Source organism: Gobio gobio (assembly GCF_949357685.1).
Source record: "Gobio gobio genome assembly, chromosome: 13".
NCBI classification, from domain to species: domain Eukaryota; kingdom Metazoa; phylum Chordata; class Actinopteri; order Cypriniformes; family Gobionidae; genus Gobio; species Gobio gobio.
This window is the reverse complement of record NC_137106.1, coordinates 10,379,106-10,399,101: the sequence shown is the minus strand read 5'-3', so window position 1 is coordinate 10,399,101 and position 19,996 is coordinate 10,379,106. Positions and strand designations below refer to the sequence as shown.

Below are 19,996 nucleotides of genomic sequence, written 5' to 3'. Positions count from 1 at the left end.
TTCATCAGAGTTTTAATAGAAACTCTGATATAAAGTTTACCAGTTTATTAAGCACCCCCTGAAAAGTTCTGTATATATTTGTTTACTGTTTGTTGTAACTAGTGTTTTTGTGTTATTCGCTGTGTATGCTGATGATAAGGAGAGAGAGAGAGTTCATGGACTTTAATGTGCACTTCTTGTACTGTTTTATTCAGGTCTTACATTGGTTTTGTGGAGTAAAACAACGCTTCATCTTTTGTGTGAAGTACAATAAACTTCATAAAACTCCTCAGTAAACTTTTGGCCATCATTCGGACAGGGTCCGCTACAACATGCTTGTACTAATAGTGCATAAAAGCAAGATGACAATTAAGTTATAACCGTAATTAAACAACTATACCTGTTCTATCTCCATACAGCATTTATTTTCTGGCTCTGCAGGCATTATTGTCCGACTGCAGAGTTTCTGTTCTGACATTTTCAACCCATGAGATGAGATTGTCCTGACACCGGAGGACAAGCTCTTGAAGCTCCGCCCTCTTCTTGAAAGGGTGCCAGAGGCACCAGATCATTTGCATTTAAAGGGATATACACAAAAACGGCGCGTTTTTGCTCATCCCCAAAAAGTGGCAATTTTAACATGCTGAAAAAATTCTCTGTGGGGTATTTTAAACTAAAACTTTACATACACACTCTGCGGATATCAGAGACTTTTACATCTTGTAAAAAAGGGCATAATATGTGCCCTTTAAAGGAACACTCCACTTTTTTTGAAAATAGGCTCATTTTCTGTCACTCCTAGAGTTAAACAGTTGAGTTTTACCGTTTTCGAATCCATTCAGCCGATCTCTGGGTCTGGCGGTAGCACTTTTAGCATAGATCATTGAATCTGATTAGACCGTTAGCATCTTGCTCAAAAATGACCAAAGAGTTTTGATATTTTTCCTATTTAAAATGTGACTCTTCTGTAGTTACATCGTGTACTTAGACCGACGGAAAATGAAAAGTTGTGATTTTCTAGGCCGACATGGCTAGGAGCTATACTCTCATTCCTGCGTAATAATCAGGAGCTTTGAGCCGTCCCATGAGTGCAGCGGCGCAATGATATTACACAGCGCTTGTAAATAGTCCCCAGCGCTCTCTGTGTAAGCAGGTCATCACATTGGTTATGTTGACGGAAGTTAGCCTATTTTCAGGCGCTGTGTAATGTCATTGCAGATGCTAACGGTCTAATCAAATTCAATGATCTATGCTAAGCTATGCTAAAAGTGCTACCGCCAGACCTGGAGATCGGCTGAATGGATTCGAAAACGATAAAACTCAACTGTTTAACTCTAGGGGAGTCGGAGAATGAGTCTATTTTCAAAAATAGTGGAGTGTTCCTTTAAGATATGTCAGTGCAAGTGTGAAGAACCTAAAAAATTACGTTATGACCAGTGATGGGAATAACGGCGTTATAGATAAACGGCGTTACCAACGAAATTATTTTTTTCAGTAACGAGTAATCAAACAAATTACTGTTTCTCCTGTTACAACGCCGTTAGCGTTACTGAGAAAACAAAACGCGGCGTTACTATAATTGAGCTCACTGAAGCGGTTTTCATCCAAACAGGCTCTCTGTCAGTCGGACCTGCAACTTTTTTTTTTCTCTGGTTGGTTGGTGTGTGTGTGTGTGTGTGTGTGTGCGGGCGTGCATGCCATGCGTGTTTGGTACACATAACTGATGATGATTGGTGGGTGGGAGACAAGGTTGAGGTTGATAGGTTGAGTTCACACACACACACCTATGACGCACACGCATATGCACAGTCACACACACCACACACGTCCAACGACTTCAACGGAAGCTTTCGCAAACTGGAAGTATAAGCGCTACTTTTCCCTCGTTGAGGTGAAAGGTAAGAATGTTTATGTAACGTGCAGCTTATGCCCAGGAAGAAAGAGTCTCTCCACGTCGGTGGCAAGTAATTCTAATCTAAGGGCCTCACATCATCACATGCCGCCACAAAATGTGTGGCTAAAAACCCAGGTGATAACGTGAGCTCCACTACCAAAGGAGTAGTATAACGTGCCCAACACTGGTTATGACATGTCAGAGTACACAATTCAGAAGTCTATCTATCTAACCATCTTTGACGGCTCCGTTGGTCACTTCAGCTTTCTTGCACTAGACCGCTGAGGACGAGTTTGAGGCCTCACAAAGTTTGACCCTGCCATTCTCTTAATCAGAAGCATGTGACCTCATGAAAAAGAGCTCCGAAGTGTCACACACACACACACACAGCTGAATCAGAGTCAATGAGCCAATTATTATGCGCTGGCTGTGGGAGCTTTCCGTGTTTGTTCTGAACTGAGATCGTGTCTGTGAATTTTAATGGTGTGTTTAACGCGAGTAAGCATTAGTATGTTTGTGAGCTTGTGTGTGAGTGTCCTCAACGATTTATTTAGCTTGTGAATAGATGTGCACCTTTACGCATGCTGTTGTGCATTCAATTATTTGCTACAAATAAACTAAGTAGGAAACAGCAACTGTCATGCTATACAAATCTTTGAATTCCAAAATAAATCAAAGAGCCTTATGATTCATGTTTTAGACCTCAGTTTATTCATGTGCAATGATATGAGACCAAGTGTGTTTATGAAATTCACATATTGTTCATTCATTAATGTCTCTCCCTTGCCCTCAGTTTTGGAGTCTGTGTGGGAACGCTCTGACCCCTAAGCGTGGTGTGTTTGGGAAGACTGGAGACCTTCAGACTATCCTCTGTCTGGCCTGTGCAAGGGACGAGATCACATATTCAGGTGCCTTGAACGGAGACATCTATGTCTGGAAGGGAATCAATTTAATCCGGACAGTTCAAGGGGCTCATGGGGTAAGTGAGGGAGAATTTTACACAGCATCCCCTCTGTCCTGACTTGGGTATCTGCTTACACTGATTTATGAACTGAGTTTGTAGCCTGGATGGATAGTACAAGATGATATAGCATTTGATACTCCGTAACCTATGCAAATGATTACTTGTGCCACTGGAATAATTAATGTCTGTTAATTAGTCATTTCTATTCATTCCAATTTCCACTTAATGAACCAATAATATTTTTGTAGGTAAAATGTTATTTATAAATTTCATATCATACATGTGTTTATTAATATAACATGTAAAGTCTGCTAATAATTTTAGCATTTAAAAATATCTAAATAAATTCTAAATGTCTTTGCTGTTTACCTCTTTGCCCTTCAATTAAAATATTCACAAAATCAAAACTTTACTAAATGTAAAATAATTTTACCTAAATTAAAGGTTCGAGTTTTTGTGAATATTTCAAAATGCTAAGAGAATAAACTGTTTTTCACAGTCTGTTTTCACAATACAATACAATATAGTATAATACAGATTTTATTCATTCAAATATTTAATGAATTATCACATTGCAATTACAGTTTTTAATGATTTATTATTATTTATTTTCCTAAGGTCCACTCATAATATTAATATTTCAGGTAATACATGATTTTTAAAATCTAAAATGAATATTAAATACTATAATTCTCAAATGAATAAACTAATATAACTAAACATATTTAATCTTTTTTTATTTATTATATTAATTATATTTGATTTATTAAATACGTGGTCACACTTTAGTTTAGGGTCCATTTCTTACTATTAACTACAACTTTTACCTCAATAAACGCCTAATCACTGCCTATTAATAGTTAATAAGGTAGTTGTTAAGTTTAGGTATTGGGTGGATTAAGGGATGTAGAATATGGTCATGCAGAATAAGGCATTAATATGTGCTTTATAACTAAGTACTAATAAACAGCCAACATCCTGGTAATATGCATGCTAATAAGTTAATAGTGAGAATTGGACTAACTAAATTGTTACCAAATAAGTTTTATTAAAGTAATATTAAAGTTTTCAATCTTTCTCCCACATTATTGTTTATTATTTTGATGTTTAGGAATAATTGGATCTATTCTGCTTCCTCATTATCTCATAATTGACATTGTTGATGTGTAAATGTGAGTGGTTGTCAATTGAATTTGGTTTCTGATGAAAGTATTTTGGCTTTTGGAAGGAAGTTTTGAGTTCTACTAAACGTATTTTTATATAATGCAATTAATTGTTTCATTTACAGACAATGAGAACAGTTGGGTTTCTCATGATCATCTGATGATGATCTGCAATTTTTTTTCAAGGATCCGTTATTTGACCCTTAATTCTGTCAGTGCAGTGAAAGTTTGAGGCTTTAGATTCTCGAATTGTTTCAATTGTCAAAGACTTTCAGCCTCTGTGTGTGTGTAGTCTGGAATTTTCAGCATGAATGCGTGTGAAGAAGGCTTTGCCACGGGAGGCAGGGATGGCTGCATCCGGTTGTGGGACCTGAACTTCAAACCCATCACCGTCATTGACCTCAGGGAAACAGACCAGGGATATAAGGGTGAGTCACAGCCTCTACAAACTCCTCACCGACATTTATTTTGTTTAATCCATTAAGTTGTCCAGCACTTATCTTTTGTCGTTAAATACTCAGGATCCCACAATGCAAAAGTCTTTTGTTTCTAACAGAGCTCTATCTCTTTTCTTCTTTTACTTTCTTTTTCTATGACTCATCAGTAGCTAGAGGTGAAAATTCAAGAGGTGCGTTGTAGTGGTCAGTGTTCTTTATGCAGGCTGTCCGACCTGTGTTATATCCATAGCTCTTTCCCCTGTTTGTCACCAATCCCAGACGTCTATATGTATTATCAAGCACCCTCTCCATCCTTGACGGTCTACAGTGTACATCCTTCCGTATGTTTCAGGATCATGTCTGTTTACTTCCACGATTAGCTTCAGTTCCATACTTACTGTTTTTATGATGGATCTGTGCAGGCCTGTCAGTGCGTAGCGTGTGCTGGAGAGGGGATCACATTCTGGTGGGCACGCAGGATAGTGAGATTTTTGAGGTGGTGGTACATGATCGCACCAAACCCTTCCTCATCATGCAGGGTCACTGCGAGGGCGAGCTGTGGGCCCTCGCGGTTCATCCCACCAAACCCCTCGCCATGACCGGCAGCGACGACCGCTCTGTTAGGTAAGAGCTGAAAACAAACCTGAATCACTCTATTGGAAAGATAAATCATTACCTATATAATTCATTTATAATCAATAAATGAATAGCTCAGCTGTTGTTGTTTTTAAGATGGCAATGAGATTAAATGGAAAACAAAAGATCCCTTGTGAAAAAGAAGTTTATATTTATAAAAAGAGTACTTATTATGGAAATATACTTTAAAATAATATACTTAAGTGTGAACTGAGGCCCTGTTTGCACCTGATATTAAGATGCATTTTGGTCGATCGGATCACAAGTGGACGACGGAGACACATTCCTGTTTACACCTGATATTTTAATCTGTCTCTTTTGTCCACTTTCAACAACTTCTGTCCTGATTTCTTTGAGGGGAGGGTCTATGGGCGGGTAAATGTATGGGCTTTTTCAGATTTTTTGATCTAATGGACAAAATAAGCTCACGCAATTTACGTACGGAAAAACATATGGAGAGCATCAGCTCTCATTTCCGTTCGGACAGCGACAAGACCACGCCGAGTGTGTGTTAGAAATCAGGTTTGGTGAGAGAACATTGAGCTATGGATGGCTCAATACCACAATTTTGGCTTCGGTACGGTACCACAATCTAATACTGAAGTACCGATATTAAATCAATACCATACAGGGTCTGAAGAAATCGCACCTGGACTATAAAAGCAATCTGCGCTCCCATTCAACACTTTCGCTTTCGTTTCAGGACAGCTGACGGAAATCACTTGCCCACGTCTTTTTAAACCTTGCCAATATGTTTATGTAGGTGGTCTTTTGTGGCTGTTCAAACACATTCGAGCGTTTACACTATGAAAGCAATCCGGTCGAAAGTGTACAAGCTAAACATTTAGCTTACAAATTTGTAATGATGAAGTTACAGTTTAGTACATTTAAAAATATATTAACTTTAAATGTAATATTGAATAGCACACAGTTAAAATTACAATCAGGTTCTTTACATGTACTTTAGCATGTTAATCAACACATAAAATAAATGTACTTTTTAAAAGCACAACAAAAGATTATTAAACCATAATGATTTAGAATGTACATTAAAGTATAACCTTTACTTTGACATGTGCTTTTTAAAAGTGTAATTAAGTGTGTTAAGAAACTGTCATGAAAATGTCCTTTTTAAGTACATTTAATTGCCCTTTTATTCCATTAATATTAAATGTACACTACAAGTGCACATTCAAAACAATTAAGTGCATCTCTTTTTCACGAGGGATTACTTATGTAATTCTGTTTGGTGCTGCTAGTGGTACAGAAAATATACATTTACAAAATATACAAATATACATTACACACTTCATGTCTCATGGGCTATAATAGAACCTCTGAGCATTAGATGAAAACTATTAAGAACATGATCTTTAATGTTCAATGCACTAATTTGTGTATCTTTATGGGTCGTTACTTCTTCTTTTTCTCTGCGTATCTTTTTGAACTGGAGGATCTGGAGTCTCGTAGATCATGCGCTAATAGCACGCTGCAACATGGAGGAGCCTATACGCTGTGCTGCTGTTAGTACAGACGGTATCCACCTCTCTCTGGGCATGAAAGACGGATCCTTCACGGTGCTAAGAGTCAGGTAAAAACACCCACGCAATACTCCACAAGCTTATCAAAACTGCTTCACTACTTATTAATATTTGAAAATGCTTGTCATGTGGTCGACCAACATGTAAAAAAAAAAAAAAAACGATGGAACCCCTGCAGACCCTCATGACTGTGTGAAAATATCAAATAAATTGACCTTTTGATGACAAGACAACGTTAGTATAGTTTGTAAAATGTCATCAGGTGTGACTCCCCAAAAATTGAGTGATAATTCTGAATTAATAATTCAAGATACTTGTAAAAAAACAAACTGTTAAAACAATTAATTGAACAATTAATCGCATCTAACATAAAGGTTTTTGTTTATGTAATGCAATATATATATATATATATATATATATATATATATATATATATATATATATATATATATATATATATATATATATATATATATATATATATATATATATATATATATATATATATATATATATATATATATATATATATATATATATATATATATATATATATATATATATATATATATATATATATATATAAACTTTTATGTTAAATGCAGTAAATCGATTTGACCACTTACCATATATTTTTTATCTTGAAATCTGTAAAAGTTCAAGGAAATCCGCACACTATCGATACTTGCAGAAGATATCAAAAACTTTTTATTAGCAACGTTTCGGTCTCATGACCTTCATCAGGCATATCTGATGAAGGTCATGAGACCAAAACGTTGCTATCGGTATCGATAATATGAGGGATTTCCTTTTAACTTTTGAGATTTTGGGATTTTTATCCTTTTTCCTACGCACCTATCTATTACCAACAGGTGTGCAATGGTAATTGTCAATTAATTATCTTGAAATCTTTTTAAATAATGAAGTTTATTTTCAAAACTCACATGTATTCAAGGTGTAAATCCAACATGTTGTTGCTTGATGGTTAGACCACATGACATTTTAGAGTCATTAAATTAAAGCAAAGAGTACTAAGAGTTCTAAGAACTTGGCACATGTTTTTTTTAACTAGATTTTTTAAAAATGATTCTTTATTTTATTTATCATGGACACACTTCTACAATTCAAAAGTTTGGGGTCAGTAAGATTTTTTAATGTTTTGATATATCTCTTCTACTCGTCAAGGCTGCTTTTATTTGATCAAAAATACAGTAAAACAGTAATATTGTGAAATATTATTACTATTTAAAATAATGGTTTTCTATTTTAATATGTAATGTATTTATGTGATACAAAGCGGAATTTTCAGCATCAGCATCACATGATCCTTCAGAAATCATTCTAATATGCTGATTTGCTGCTCAAGAAAAATGTCTTAAACAGCTGTATTGATTAATATTTTTGTAGAAACCGTGATGCATTTTTTCAGGATTCTGTGATGAAAAGAAAGTTCAAAAGAACAGTAGCGTAATAAACGTCGAACTTTAGTAACCTAATAAATGTCTTTACTGTGTATTAGGTCCTTGTTAAATAAAAAAAATAAAATCTTTTGAAAGGTTGTGTAATCATTGAACCATTAGCAAATTTAATTTCACTTTGACTACATTTTCTTTATAAAATGAAAAGGGTCTTTCAATAAAGTAGCTGACACTTAATAAAATCATTCCAATATGAGGCTTTTCTAAGCTGTAATTGTTTGTTACTGCACATTTTAAAGCCGATTCAAGTATCATCCAAAATCAAATATTTATTACTATTATCAGATCATTTTATTCACTGGCCCCTGGTCATTCTGGGTTTTCTAAAAGTGGCCCCTGAGCTGTACAATTTGAGTATCTCTGGTCTAAAACAACCTAAAATATGTTACAATGCAGTAAAATATGCCAATCTGTTAGATCTGTACTCTGTATTTTGCAGGGACATGACGGAGGTGGTCCACATTAAGGACCGTAAAGAGGCCATCCACGAACTGAAGTACTCCCCTGACGGAGCGCACCTAGCCGTGGGCTCTAACGATAACTCGGTGGACATCTATGGCGTTGTGCAGCGTTATAAGAAGGTGGGCGAATGCGTGGGCTCCAGCAGCTTCATCACACACATGGATTGGTCCACTGACAGCAAGTATCTACAGACCAATGATGGCAACGGTCGGCGGCTCTTCTACAGGATGCCCAGTAAGAGCTCTGTGCCGTCTTGGAAATACAAAGTTCTGTCATGAATCTCTAGATGGCACAGGCTTATAGGCCCTTAACTCAATCTGCTTACATCTGATTGGTTCCTGCTGTATCAGTAGCCAATAAGCTCACTGCTCAACCTTCAAATACTTGGTTAGCATTTGCTTTTGCAGTGCCGGGTGCTTTCAGAAACCCACCACCTCTCCCAGCTCCACCTGTATAGATCTGCTACTGGTTATTCATGTACACTATATTGTACAGCAGCAGCATGTCTTAAGGCTGGAACACACTACACGACTTAAAATCTGAACAGATTTTTAAACAGCAGGCATCATACACGCCGTCTTAGTAAATGGTTACAGAGAAAAGCTGGCCATCATACACTACAGGACTGAGTATCACACACTACCAGACTTTAAACTCATTTCCAGCACAACTAGAAACACGTACAGGTGAAACAACGGCAGGAGATGATCCGCAGTAGTGGAAGATACAAACCAATGCATTTGGAGACGGTCTGGGGTGTAGACACGGTCAGTATGGACTCAACAGATTACAACAGGAGGTGAAGGGCATAGTTTTATCTATGTTTGTTTCATCAACATATAAGCCATTATTAGTCGCTGTTTACATTTAATGTAATCAATCATTCGCAGCTATTGACCTTTTAATCCGTATACTTATCCCGGACAAGTGTTAATGTCGAGCCCTGGATAATGATGAATAATAACATAATGAATGAATGAATCAGAATTTACCTCAGAACTGTCTCATGAGAAACCTAACAGTACAGTAATTAATGAAGCAATTTCTCTTTCATGTTAGAGTTGGTATTCTTCCGTGTGTTTTTTTCCCGTTTTTATAAGGATTTCCTTTCAACCTGGGAGCAGCGTGAGCTGCGTTAAAGAATAGTTCACTACCCCATGATTTACTCACCCTCAAGCCATCATAGGTGTATATGACACTCTTCTTTCTGATGAACACAATTAGAGTTATATGACTAAATATCCCGGCTCTTTCAAGCTTTATAATCGCTCCCCACGTGCATCAATAAGCTTTGGCTGCCCATGACCCTGTCGCCGGTTCACCGCTGTTCCTTGGACCACTTTTGATAGATACTGACCACTGCAGACCGGGAACACCCCACAAGAGCTGCAGTTTTGAAGATGCTCTGACCCAGTCGTCTAGCCATCGCAATTTGGCCCTTATCAAACCATCCTAGGTGGATATGACATTCTTTTTTCTGATGAACACAATCAGAGTTATATTAAAGGGGTGGTTGCATGCGATTTCACTTTTTAAACTTTAGTTAGTGTGTAATGTTGCTGCTTGAGCATAAACAGTATCTGCAAAGTTACAGCGCTGAAAGTTCAAGGCAAACGGAGATATTGTCTTTTAAAGTTATGGCAGTTTATTGCCTACAAAAACGGGCGGTTTGGACTACAACAAGCTTCTTCTCGGGTTGGTGACATCATAAGCCCTTGCTATTAACATAAACACTTCCCCCGCGAACACGCAACAAAGTGGGCGAGGCCACGTCACAGTCATTACGAAAGAGAGAGAGCTGTTGCAGAACTACAAACTACATTTGGCCATCTAACCAATCTAAGACCATTGCGTTTTTCGGAGGGATGGGCTTCACAGAAGCTGGAAGCAAACGAGCCGTTCAAAGGACAGTGGAGACAGCGGTGTGGAATAAAGGTAAAATATAAGAAAAATACGGCGTAAAAAAAAAAAAAAAAGAAGTATTAAGACATGTTATACTGCGCCTCATAAACACAACCAAGCCTAGAAAAAAAAACACGGAACCACCCCTTTAAAAAATATCCTGGCTCTTCCAAGCTTTATAATGGCAGTGAACGGGGCTCACAAGCTTGAAGCTCAAAAGTGCATCCATCCATCATAAACGTACTTCATACGACTCCAGAGAGTTAATAAAGGCCATCTGAAGTGAATCGATGGTTGTTTGGCTTTATTTACCCCCTGGAGCCGTGTGGAGTATGTTTATGATGGATGCCCAATTCCCTGCCATCATAAAGCTTGGAAACATCAGGACATTTTTTTAATATAACTCTGATTGTGTTCATCTGAAAGAAGAATGTCATATACACCTAGGATGGCTTGAGGGTGAGTAAATCTTGGGGTGAACTAATCCTTTAACCCCACTGTGTGAATACTGAAACTGCTGCAAACAATTACTAAACAAACTGCAGATTCTGCGTTTTCTAATACATTTATTTCATGCATGGTATGCGTGAGCTCGCGGCTGTAAGCGGTATATCCTAGTATCTCAACATGATCACACTCGTCAAGCGCCAAGCTTGTGATCCATGATCTGGATGGTAAGTCATCTCCATTTTTTTCTCAATCTTTGTGACTTTGAACCCTTGATTTCCATTGTCTGGTTAGCGTATTATGACTGTATTATGTCCAGTATTTTATTAGCGATGCATTACACTATATGTGTTCTAAAATCGTCTCAAAATTCGGAGTTTGTGCCCATCATACACTATACGATTTTCTGTAAATTCTGTCAACTTACAAAATCTGCAGACTGGCACAGACATTCAGCAACTATTTCTGACTCAGATCGCAAATTGGGGCAAAAATCTGAACAAAAGTCATGTAGTGTATTCCAGCCTTACTTGTCGTGTATGTATTGGCAGTAGAAAGTCCCATACTTGCTCTGCAGCTGCATCTCTTCCACCAAGACCAAACATATCAATATTGTCATATCCATTACCATGCCAAACACTCTGAGAGTTGTCATGACAGAATATTGTTTTCCTCAGTATTTATGTCTCAAGTTGGATAATCAAATTTTATTGACAATGGTTTCGACTGTGTTTAGGTGGCAAGGAAGTGACCAACAGAGAAGAACTGAAGCTTGTCCAGTGGTCTTCATGGACTTGTGTCCTCGGGCCGGAAGTGAATGGGATCTGGCCTAAATACTCGGATATCAATGACATCAACTCTGTAGATGCCAACTTCAGTAGTCAAGTTTTAGTTACAGCGGATGATTATGGATTAGTTAAATTATTTCGGTACCCATGTGTAAGAAAAGGTGGGTCCTCTTTTTCAGTGTGTGTGATTTTTGGTTTCTTTTATGTTTATGACTTAAATGTGACCCGTGCTGGCAAAAGGAGTCGGAATGCACATGGGATAGTTTCGAGCTACAGGCAAAAAACATTTTTTTGAGGTTTTCACAAACATATGTTCATTAAGCCCTCATCTAGTGATCCCAATGCTCCAAATAGCAACTAAACATCTAAAAATATCATTATTTGTACGTTTTCGAAAAGAAGTATACCTTTCCTTTGTCCATGAAAACGATCTCACTCGCACTGACTGACAGATCCGACAGATCCGCACAATCCCGATATACACATAGACACAGAATTACAGTATTCCAAAATATCTGTATTGGTGAGTATTCAGACAAACATCATCTGTTATGTCTTAAGTGAACATTTGGTTAACTGTTGGTGAAAAACATCTGATGTGTAACATTGTGTTAGATCCGTGAGGTACAGTAGGTCTTAATATATAGGCTGTCTGTTTCATTAATGTTAATCAAACAATCGTGGTATCATGGAAAAAAAAGTTGAATATATATTTTTCCTATAGATATTTGGTTTTGATTTTAAGGTATGGTTGCTAGGTGATTTTGTTTGGCACCTTCAGAAAACTCGATTTTTCTCAAAATGGACTTTGCTGACTCTATCGACTTCAAACAGGTGTAGCTCAGTAATTTTTTTTGTCTGATTCAAACAAATCATATATAATTTTGAAGGTTTTTAATAGAGAATGTAACAACTGAAATACCTAATTTTTGAAAATTTAGCTCATTGCGACTCATTTTGCCAGCCCAGGTCACAAATGATTGTGCTTACTCAGTGTATGTTATTTTTTATTTCTAGGTGCGAAGTTTAAAAAATATTTAGGACACTCAGCACACATAACCAATGTCAGATGGTCACATGATTATCAGTGGGTGATTACTATTGGTGGAGCCGATCACTCAGTGTTCCAGTGGAAGTTTGTCCCTGAAAGGAAGTCAAAAGAAACTCTTCATTTAGCTCCTCAAGGTGTGAGCCACAATTTCTTTGGATACCTTTGAAATACATTTATTTTATGATAGGTTTACTACTAAAAAAAATTACATATTTATGTACTCAATATAAACACCCTGTGATTGTACTTTTGGTTTACTGCTAAATTGGAACAACTAATTTTGTACTTAATGCACTTTAGTTATCCGGAAATAGTGATGAGGTCCAGCTAATGATTGCGCAAAAATTGGACTATTGCAAGTATACTTTATATATTGCATTTATAGACTGATATTGTACAGTGATCATACTATCCTTACAAATAGTGATATTTATTAAAACACATATTAGGCTTGATATAAAAAAGTGCATTGTGCAATAAAGAAGTACTCCAAATAAAGTTTAATTATAATATTTATATCAGTAAGTTTTAAGTGATATGTCAGTAAATATGTTAATGGATTTTTACTATACTTAGTATGAAATAAATGTATTTTGGTATAGGTTTTTTCACTAGGGTAACCAGCATTATAAGAGATGACTTTTAATCTCTTGAATTATGAATAACTCTATTGTGGAAATGAATGTCTGTGCTCCTGAAATATGTGCTAGATTATATAAGCAAAGCACCTTTACTAATGCAAATTGGGTCTCCTTTTTCTTGTGTTTTTTTTCTTTGCTTGTTGCTGCTCAGTCTACCATGTGGCTGTTCATTTTCCTAATGGTTTTCTCACTGCTCATGTTGGCAATTCTGTTTATTAGCCATCAGCAGTTTTCTTAGTGATAAATCTATAAAGGGGAGGGGGAGCACTTAAATTACTAATAAGTTACACAGGGTTTCTCAGGAGATCATGATAAATGGAATTGTTTCTAATTTGTTAATTTGTTTTTCTTGAGTGGAATGCATAATCATCGCAGGAGGTGACATTTTGCCCTCTCCGTCTTACAGAGACGTTAGTAGACTCCCATAGCGAGGAATCCGACTCAGATCAGTCAGATGTGCCTGAGATGGACTCTGAAATCGAACAGGAAACACAGCATACTTACAGACGACAGGTTTGTGATGACATCAGTAAAAAAGACATTGTTTTATACATACTGTATGCTTATCAAAACCTGACAGCAGATCCATTCTCTCATGAGTTTTATGATGAAAATGTGTTGTTCAGGTTTACAAAGAAGATCTACCTCAGCTTAAAGAGCAGTGTAAGGAGAAGCATCGTGCCATGGCCATGAAGAAGAGGGAAAGAGCTCCAGCCAGTGGAATGAGGTTGCACTTTATTCATGGGTAAGTGCTTCAGCAGATCACCAGCCCCACATTATTATTTGAGGAGCTCTCATAAGTACTGAACAGATGGCAAATAAATCAGTACTATTCAAAGTTTGTCCCCCAAACATGAGCATAGTTAGTAGTATACAGTTTGTACACACAACAGCTACCATGTTACAAACTGTCTGGCCACTATGATCTGCTTTTTCCTGCAAGGATTTTCTTTTTGTTTGGCATTATTAAAACACAAGAGTTATAATAGTTGTATTCAATATAAAATATAAAATAATAGCATATACTGTATTGTAATATAATTGATTCATTAAAAACAATGTTACAATATTAAATTATATTGTTGTTTCTCTCATAATAATAATATTTCAGGTAATATAAAATAAAATATTTTCAACCATTTCTTTATATTTCATATATACAGTATATTTACTGGTAATAATCTTTGTTAGTTCTATATTATTAGAAAGTTACAAACTTTGACTTATATGTACCATCAGAATTTTTAAAAATGACAGAAAGTGAAATTCAAAGCAAATATTACACATGGGGCCAGATTTACTAAACTGGGCTGCATTTCCCAAAAGCTTCGTAAGTTTAAGTTGATCGTAAAACAATTGCCAGCAATGGTCTCTACGATCAACTTAATGGAGCACGCCGACTTTGGAAATTTAGCTTATTCTCCATATCCCCCAGAGTTAGATAAGTTCATACACACCATTCTCATCTCCGTGCGTGCCATAACTCTGTCTGACGCACCCACCGCTAGCCTAGCTTAGCACAAAGACTGGAGGTAAACGGCTCCAGCTAGCCTACTGCTCAATAATTGTCAAAATAATGCCAACATTTTCCTATTTACATGTTGTGATGTGTATAGTTACGTTGTGTACTAAGACCGACGTAAAATTAAAAGTTGTGATTTTCTAGACGATATGATTAGGAACTATACTCTCATTCCTGCGTAATGATCAAGGAATTTTACTGAGTGCAGCGGCGCAATGATATTATGCAGCACCTGATAATAGGCTAACTTCCATCAACATAACCAATGTGTAACAGACTTCATTGTGATTTATAGTTTTTAGTTTTTTAGTGATTCTTAGTTGTTTTTTTTGTGTACATTTTTGACATTTCTGTGTGTTTAAATAGGTTTAAAGTAGGGACTTTTATTTTGATGGATTTTTACGGAAAGATAGTGAAAGCTCGCAGTTCATCTGAGTGGTTAGGCAGATTTAAAGTTTGCAGTTTGTTAAGCACCCCCCGAAAAGGCATAAGGTGTGTTTACTGTCATCTGTAATGAGTATTTTTGTGTATTTCGCTGTATGTTCATGATAACGCTATGAAGAGAGAAAGTTTGTGTAAAAGGTGTTAATGCGCACTTCTTTGCTTTATTTGTTCAGCTCTTACAGTGATTTTTTGGAGATCAAACGGTTTCAATAAACTCCATGAAACATCAGTAAAGTCTGGCCATCATTCAGACAGGGTCCGCTACACAACGTGACAATCTGCTTGCACAGAGTGTGCCGTGGACTATTATCAGGTGCTGCATAATATCATTGCGCCGCTGCACTCATGGTACGGCTCAAAGTTCCTTGATCATTACACAGGAATGAGAGTATAGTTCCTAATCATATCGGTCTAGAAAATCACAACTTTTCATTTTCCGTCGGTCTTAGTACACAATGTAACTATACACATCACAACATGTAAATAGGAAAATGTTGGCGTTATTTTGTCACTTATTGAGCAGTCGGCTAGCTGGAGCCATTTACATCCAGTTTTGTGCTAAGCTAGGCTAGCAGTGAGTGTGTCAGAAAGAGTTGTGGCACACACGGAGATGAGAATGGTATGTTTGGACTTATCGAACTCTGGGGGATACGGTGAATAAGCTAAAGTCCCAAAAAGTTGGCGTGTTCCTTTAAGCTTATGATGCTTTGGGAAACGCAGCCCAGGACAAGTTAGCATGAAAGCACAATTCCAAAAAAAGTGCTGATGGGAGTAGAAAGTTCTGTGGGTCATTTCCATAATGACCCACAGCGTCTACCAAGAGCAGCGCAAATTAGCATCTGGTTTAAGACATGCTTATTTTGGCCGATAAATAATGCCACAAACCTGAGTAAATCACCTTGCATGATTAATTTAAATACTCTTTTAATTTTAATTTTAAAATTAATTTTGCATCTAAAAAGAGAAACTCCTACAAATGCAGGTCAGCCACAAAAATAACCCTGTCCACGCTTTTCAGTGCTTATTTTTTTACTGTGTGTCTTTCGTAGTTCTTTAGTCAAAAGAGGGTTTGGGCTGGTGCAAGTGCAAGCTGTTAGTAAATCTGGCCCCAATATATTTGTAAATAAAATATTTTTATAATTAATACATTCTTCTGCAGCTTCTGCATTCCATTGAATTTGCTCCATTTTATTAGGAGCGATTGCACCCTTAGGGATTAGCTACCAGTGGTTGACAGTTCATCTTCTGAAGGTTGTCTCCAAAGTTAAGATGATGTTCTTTGACATTACCAATACCGTCAGAATCAGCCTGCTCTCTGACTTAGCTGTGGGCTGGATTATTAGGCAACACCTTTCTGACAGCCTACAGTTGTGTTCTGGAGAAGATGGTAACCAGCACTAAGGCACATCATGGAAACCTGCTGTCTGCTTTCCTTTTCACATTTTGATATGGCAGACTGAAGGCACTTACAACTAGCTTATGGCATATGTTCATGCTTTCCAAGCACTTGTGGATGAGTTGGAGTGCAGGAAGAACGTGAAAGACTGTCTTGTGCTGTTCACCTGCTGCAGAACATCAGTGTAGACTCTGTGCTGGAAGCTGGATGGGGTTGGACTTACAACACATCTGGCCATCAATTTTTGTCTTTTAATGCGTGCTAATCCTTCTGAAGAACCCACAGATGAACTCAAAGGGCTGCGGTGTCGACCACAGCTGAACTCCGAATTTGTACCATTTGTTTCAAGTGCATCCATAGGTCATCAGATGGATTAAGGGTTACGGATTAAAGTCTAAGAACATGGCAGTAATACAGTAGTTGTGATTGCTCAGTGAATATACCGGAGCAGACCTGAATCTGACCTGAATATTCAGATGAGGTTTAAAGAAGCAAGGCCATTTAAGTCACTGGATAAAATTCCATTTGTTTGTCTCCATTTATTTCTCCATTTATTGAAATAAGCAAATATTAGCAGTAATACATTCACAGTGCTGTAAGCAGAGATCTATTTTGAAATGCGTATTATAGATCTTATTGAGAAAAAGAAAAGAAGAAAAACAGTCATAAGGGTCAATTTATTTAAATTGAGATGTATACATATTACATAATCTGAAAAATAATGAATTGATGTATGGTTTGTTAGGATAGGACAATATTTGGCCGAGAGACAACTATTTGAAAATCTGGAATCTGAGGGTGCAAAAAAATCTAAATATTGAGAATTAAATTGCCGTTAAAGTTGTCCAAATGAAGTCCTTAGCAATGCATATTACTACTAATAATAGATTAAAAAAAATATATATTTAAGGTAGGAAATGTACAAAATATCTTCATGGAACATGACCTTTACTTAATATCCTTATGATTTTTGGCATAAAAGAAAAATTCATAATTTTGACCCGTACAATGTATGGTTGTCTATTGCCACAAATATACCCGTGCGACTTATGACTGGTTTTGTGACATATTAGGTCTGTGCATTCGTCTTAAAGGGACAGCAGCCTAATATACCTGCAGCTGTTTGTGTCACTAATGGTGATCAAACAACAAAAGAGAAAGAGAAAATTAGTTTTGTAGCTTTAACAAAGATAAAATGTATTAATTAATTGTATTAGTTATATTTAATTTATTTTACATGTACCTGAATACTGTTAGAGTTACCTGAAAACATAAAGCACTGCTTATTTCAATATTGTCTTTCTTCTATTGTATTTATCTATGCTTGTAATTTGTTTATTATTTTCTATGCAGATTCACTCCCCTACAAAATCAGCCCAATTATTTTAGAATGATTAATTATTTTCAAATAGAGCTATTCAAATCATCTGGTGAAATTGTGTTTATATCGCAATATATATTGCAGAAAAACGTCTCTGGTTACGTATGTAACCTATGTTCCCTGAGAACAGGGAACGAGACGTTGCGTCAGCTGACGCTACGGGGAACGCCTCCAGCGTGACAGGTGCCTGAAATCACAATTACAAAACGTCAATCCTATTGACCGGCGACAGCCTATGACGTCATCAAGGTGCAACCAGGAAGTATAAAAGGGCGCCTTGCCAACATGACAGTATCTAAACGTCTGAAGGGACTGTTTGGCAGGCAAGCCTTGAGGCATGGCAAAGCGACGCAGCGTCTCGTTCCCTGTTCTCAGGGAACATAGGTTACATATACGTAACCAGAGATGTTCCCTTTCGAAAGGGAACTCGCGCTGCGTCAGCTGACGCTACGGGGAACGATATACCAACGCCGCCATGCCGAAAGGAGTGCATGCCCACTGGCAGTGACAACTGTCAGGACAAGCAAATTCAACTGAAATGCCTGAACCACTCCCCTTCTGGTCACAATAGGCTGTCAGTGACAGCGCTCCCTACGGTCAAAGCCCAAGCTATAAACCTGAGAAGGAACCTTCGCATACCATATGAAGTCCTACCCTGGCCGCTCGAAGGCCTGGAACCAGCCCATTCGACAGAAGGGGTTCCTTTAAGGGAACGTGGTAAGGGGACCCGAGGGAACCCGTGCCAGTCACTATTCAGGAAGAATTCACCGAATGCCACCAGGGAGGCCTGACCTAGCGACCTCTATGTGGGACACGTCAGTTCGGCCAACCCCTGTCTGCTTAAGTACAGAGCCTCTGGTACTTGCCTCCGGAGAGACATCCTGCTAGGGTACTGCAAAAAGGCAGTGTCCTCCACCAGCCGGACCTCAGAGACGGGTTATCCTGGAGAGCAGCGCTCAGCGAAGTGCTTTCTAACCCTTGCTAGCGAGGGGAGTTTAGCCCACGATCCTAGGATCTACCAAGCACTTATTTTAAAACGTGCTCAGGAGGCCGAACAGGCCTACAGGCTGATCCTTGCTGGGAGGCCTCGAGGGGCCTACAACCGACGGATCAGTGCCAAGCGGCTATCAGCTCACAGAAGACTCTCACTTGAGAGGAGCTCCCAAGCCTGCCTGGTAGGTAACCATGCTGTAGGCGATCTATGAGAGTCCCTTCCTGTAGGGACCGCATAGTAGCAGCGTCGTCTCGTCATACTCGTCCCCCAGGGAGGCCAGAAGGGGCCTCCACCTGGTAACCTGTGCCGACTGCTCGCGTGTCCAAACCACGGAGCTCGCCCTCAGGGAGGCCTAGCAGGCCTACCACCTGACCGCAGTCGAGCTAGCCCTCGAAGTAGCTGGGAGAACAGGGACTCGCTCCGTCAGGGAGGCCTAGTGAGGCCTACCACCTGTTTAGTCGTTGGGCGTTCCTTCAGGGAGGCTTAGTTAGGCCTGCCACCTGACAATAGGTGCGCTAGAGATAGCTTTTACCCAGTGACTAGACTCATCTAGTGACTGCGAAACCGGAACATGCCCTTAGAGGAGGCCAGATGAGGCCTACAATCCAATAGCGAATCCCCCAGGGAAGCCCGTGCCGCTTGCTACCTGTTAGCAACCCATGCTACCATGTGGTACCGGAACTGGGGACCGGGGAACGATCTCAGGGAGGCTCGCCGCCTACCACCTGATAGCAGAACGTGCTAGTCCTCCAGGGAGGCCTAGTGAGGCCTACTACCTGCTAGCACTCCACGCTCACCGCCACAGAGACTGGGAACCGGGAACTCGCCCTCAGGGAGGCCGGGTGAGGCCTACTACCTACTAGCAGCTCGTGCTAG

The 19,996-nt window shown here is 38.4% G+C and overlaps 1 protein-coding gene across 1 annotated transcript in view; it reads left to right on the top strand.

Moving 5' to 3' along the window:
* The window catches only part of eml5 (EMAP like 5), a 137,387-nt gene that overhangs the window by 65,161 nt on the left and 52,230 nt on the right, over window positions 1–19,996 (top strand). The window contains exons 5-13 of the mRNA XM_079832912.1: window positions 2,667–2,852; window positions 4,293–4,428; window positions 4,860–5,061; window positions 6,527–6,664; window positions 8,532–8,788; window positions 11,640–11,852; window positions 12,709–12,876; window positions 13,790–13,896; window positions 14,010–14,128. Of these exons, the coding sequence (XP_079689038.1) occupies window positions 2,667–2,852; window positions 4,293–4,428; window positions 4,860–5,061; window positions 6,527–6,664; window positions 8,532–8,788; window positions 11,640–11,852; window positions 12,709–12,876; window positions 13,790–13,896; window positions 14,010–14,128 (1,526 nt within the window). The remainder of the gene's footprint in view (window positions 1–2,666; window positions 2,853–4,292; window positions 4,429–4,859; window positions 5,062–6,526; window positions 6,665–8,531; window positions 8,789–11,639; window positions 11,853–12,708; window positions 12,877–13,789; window positions 13,897–14,009; window positions 14,129–19,996) is intronic.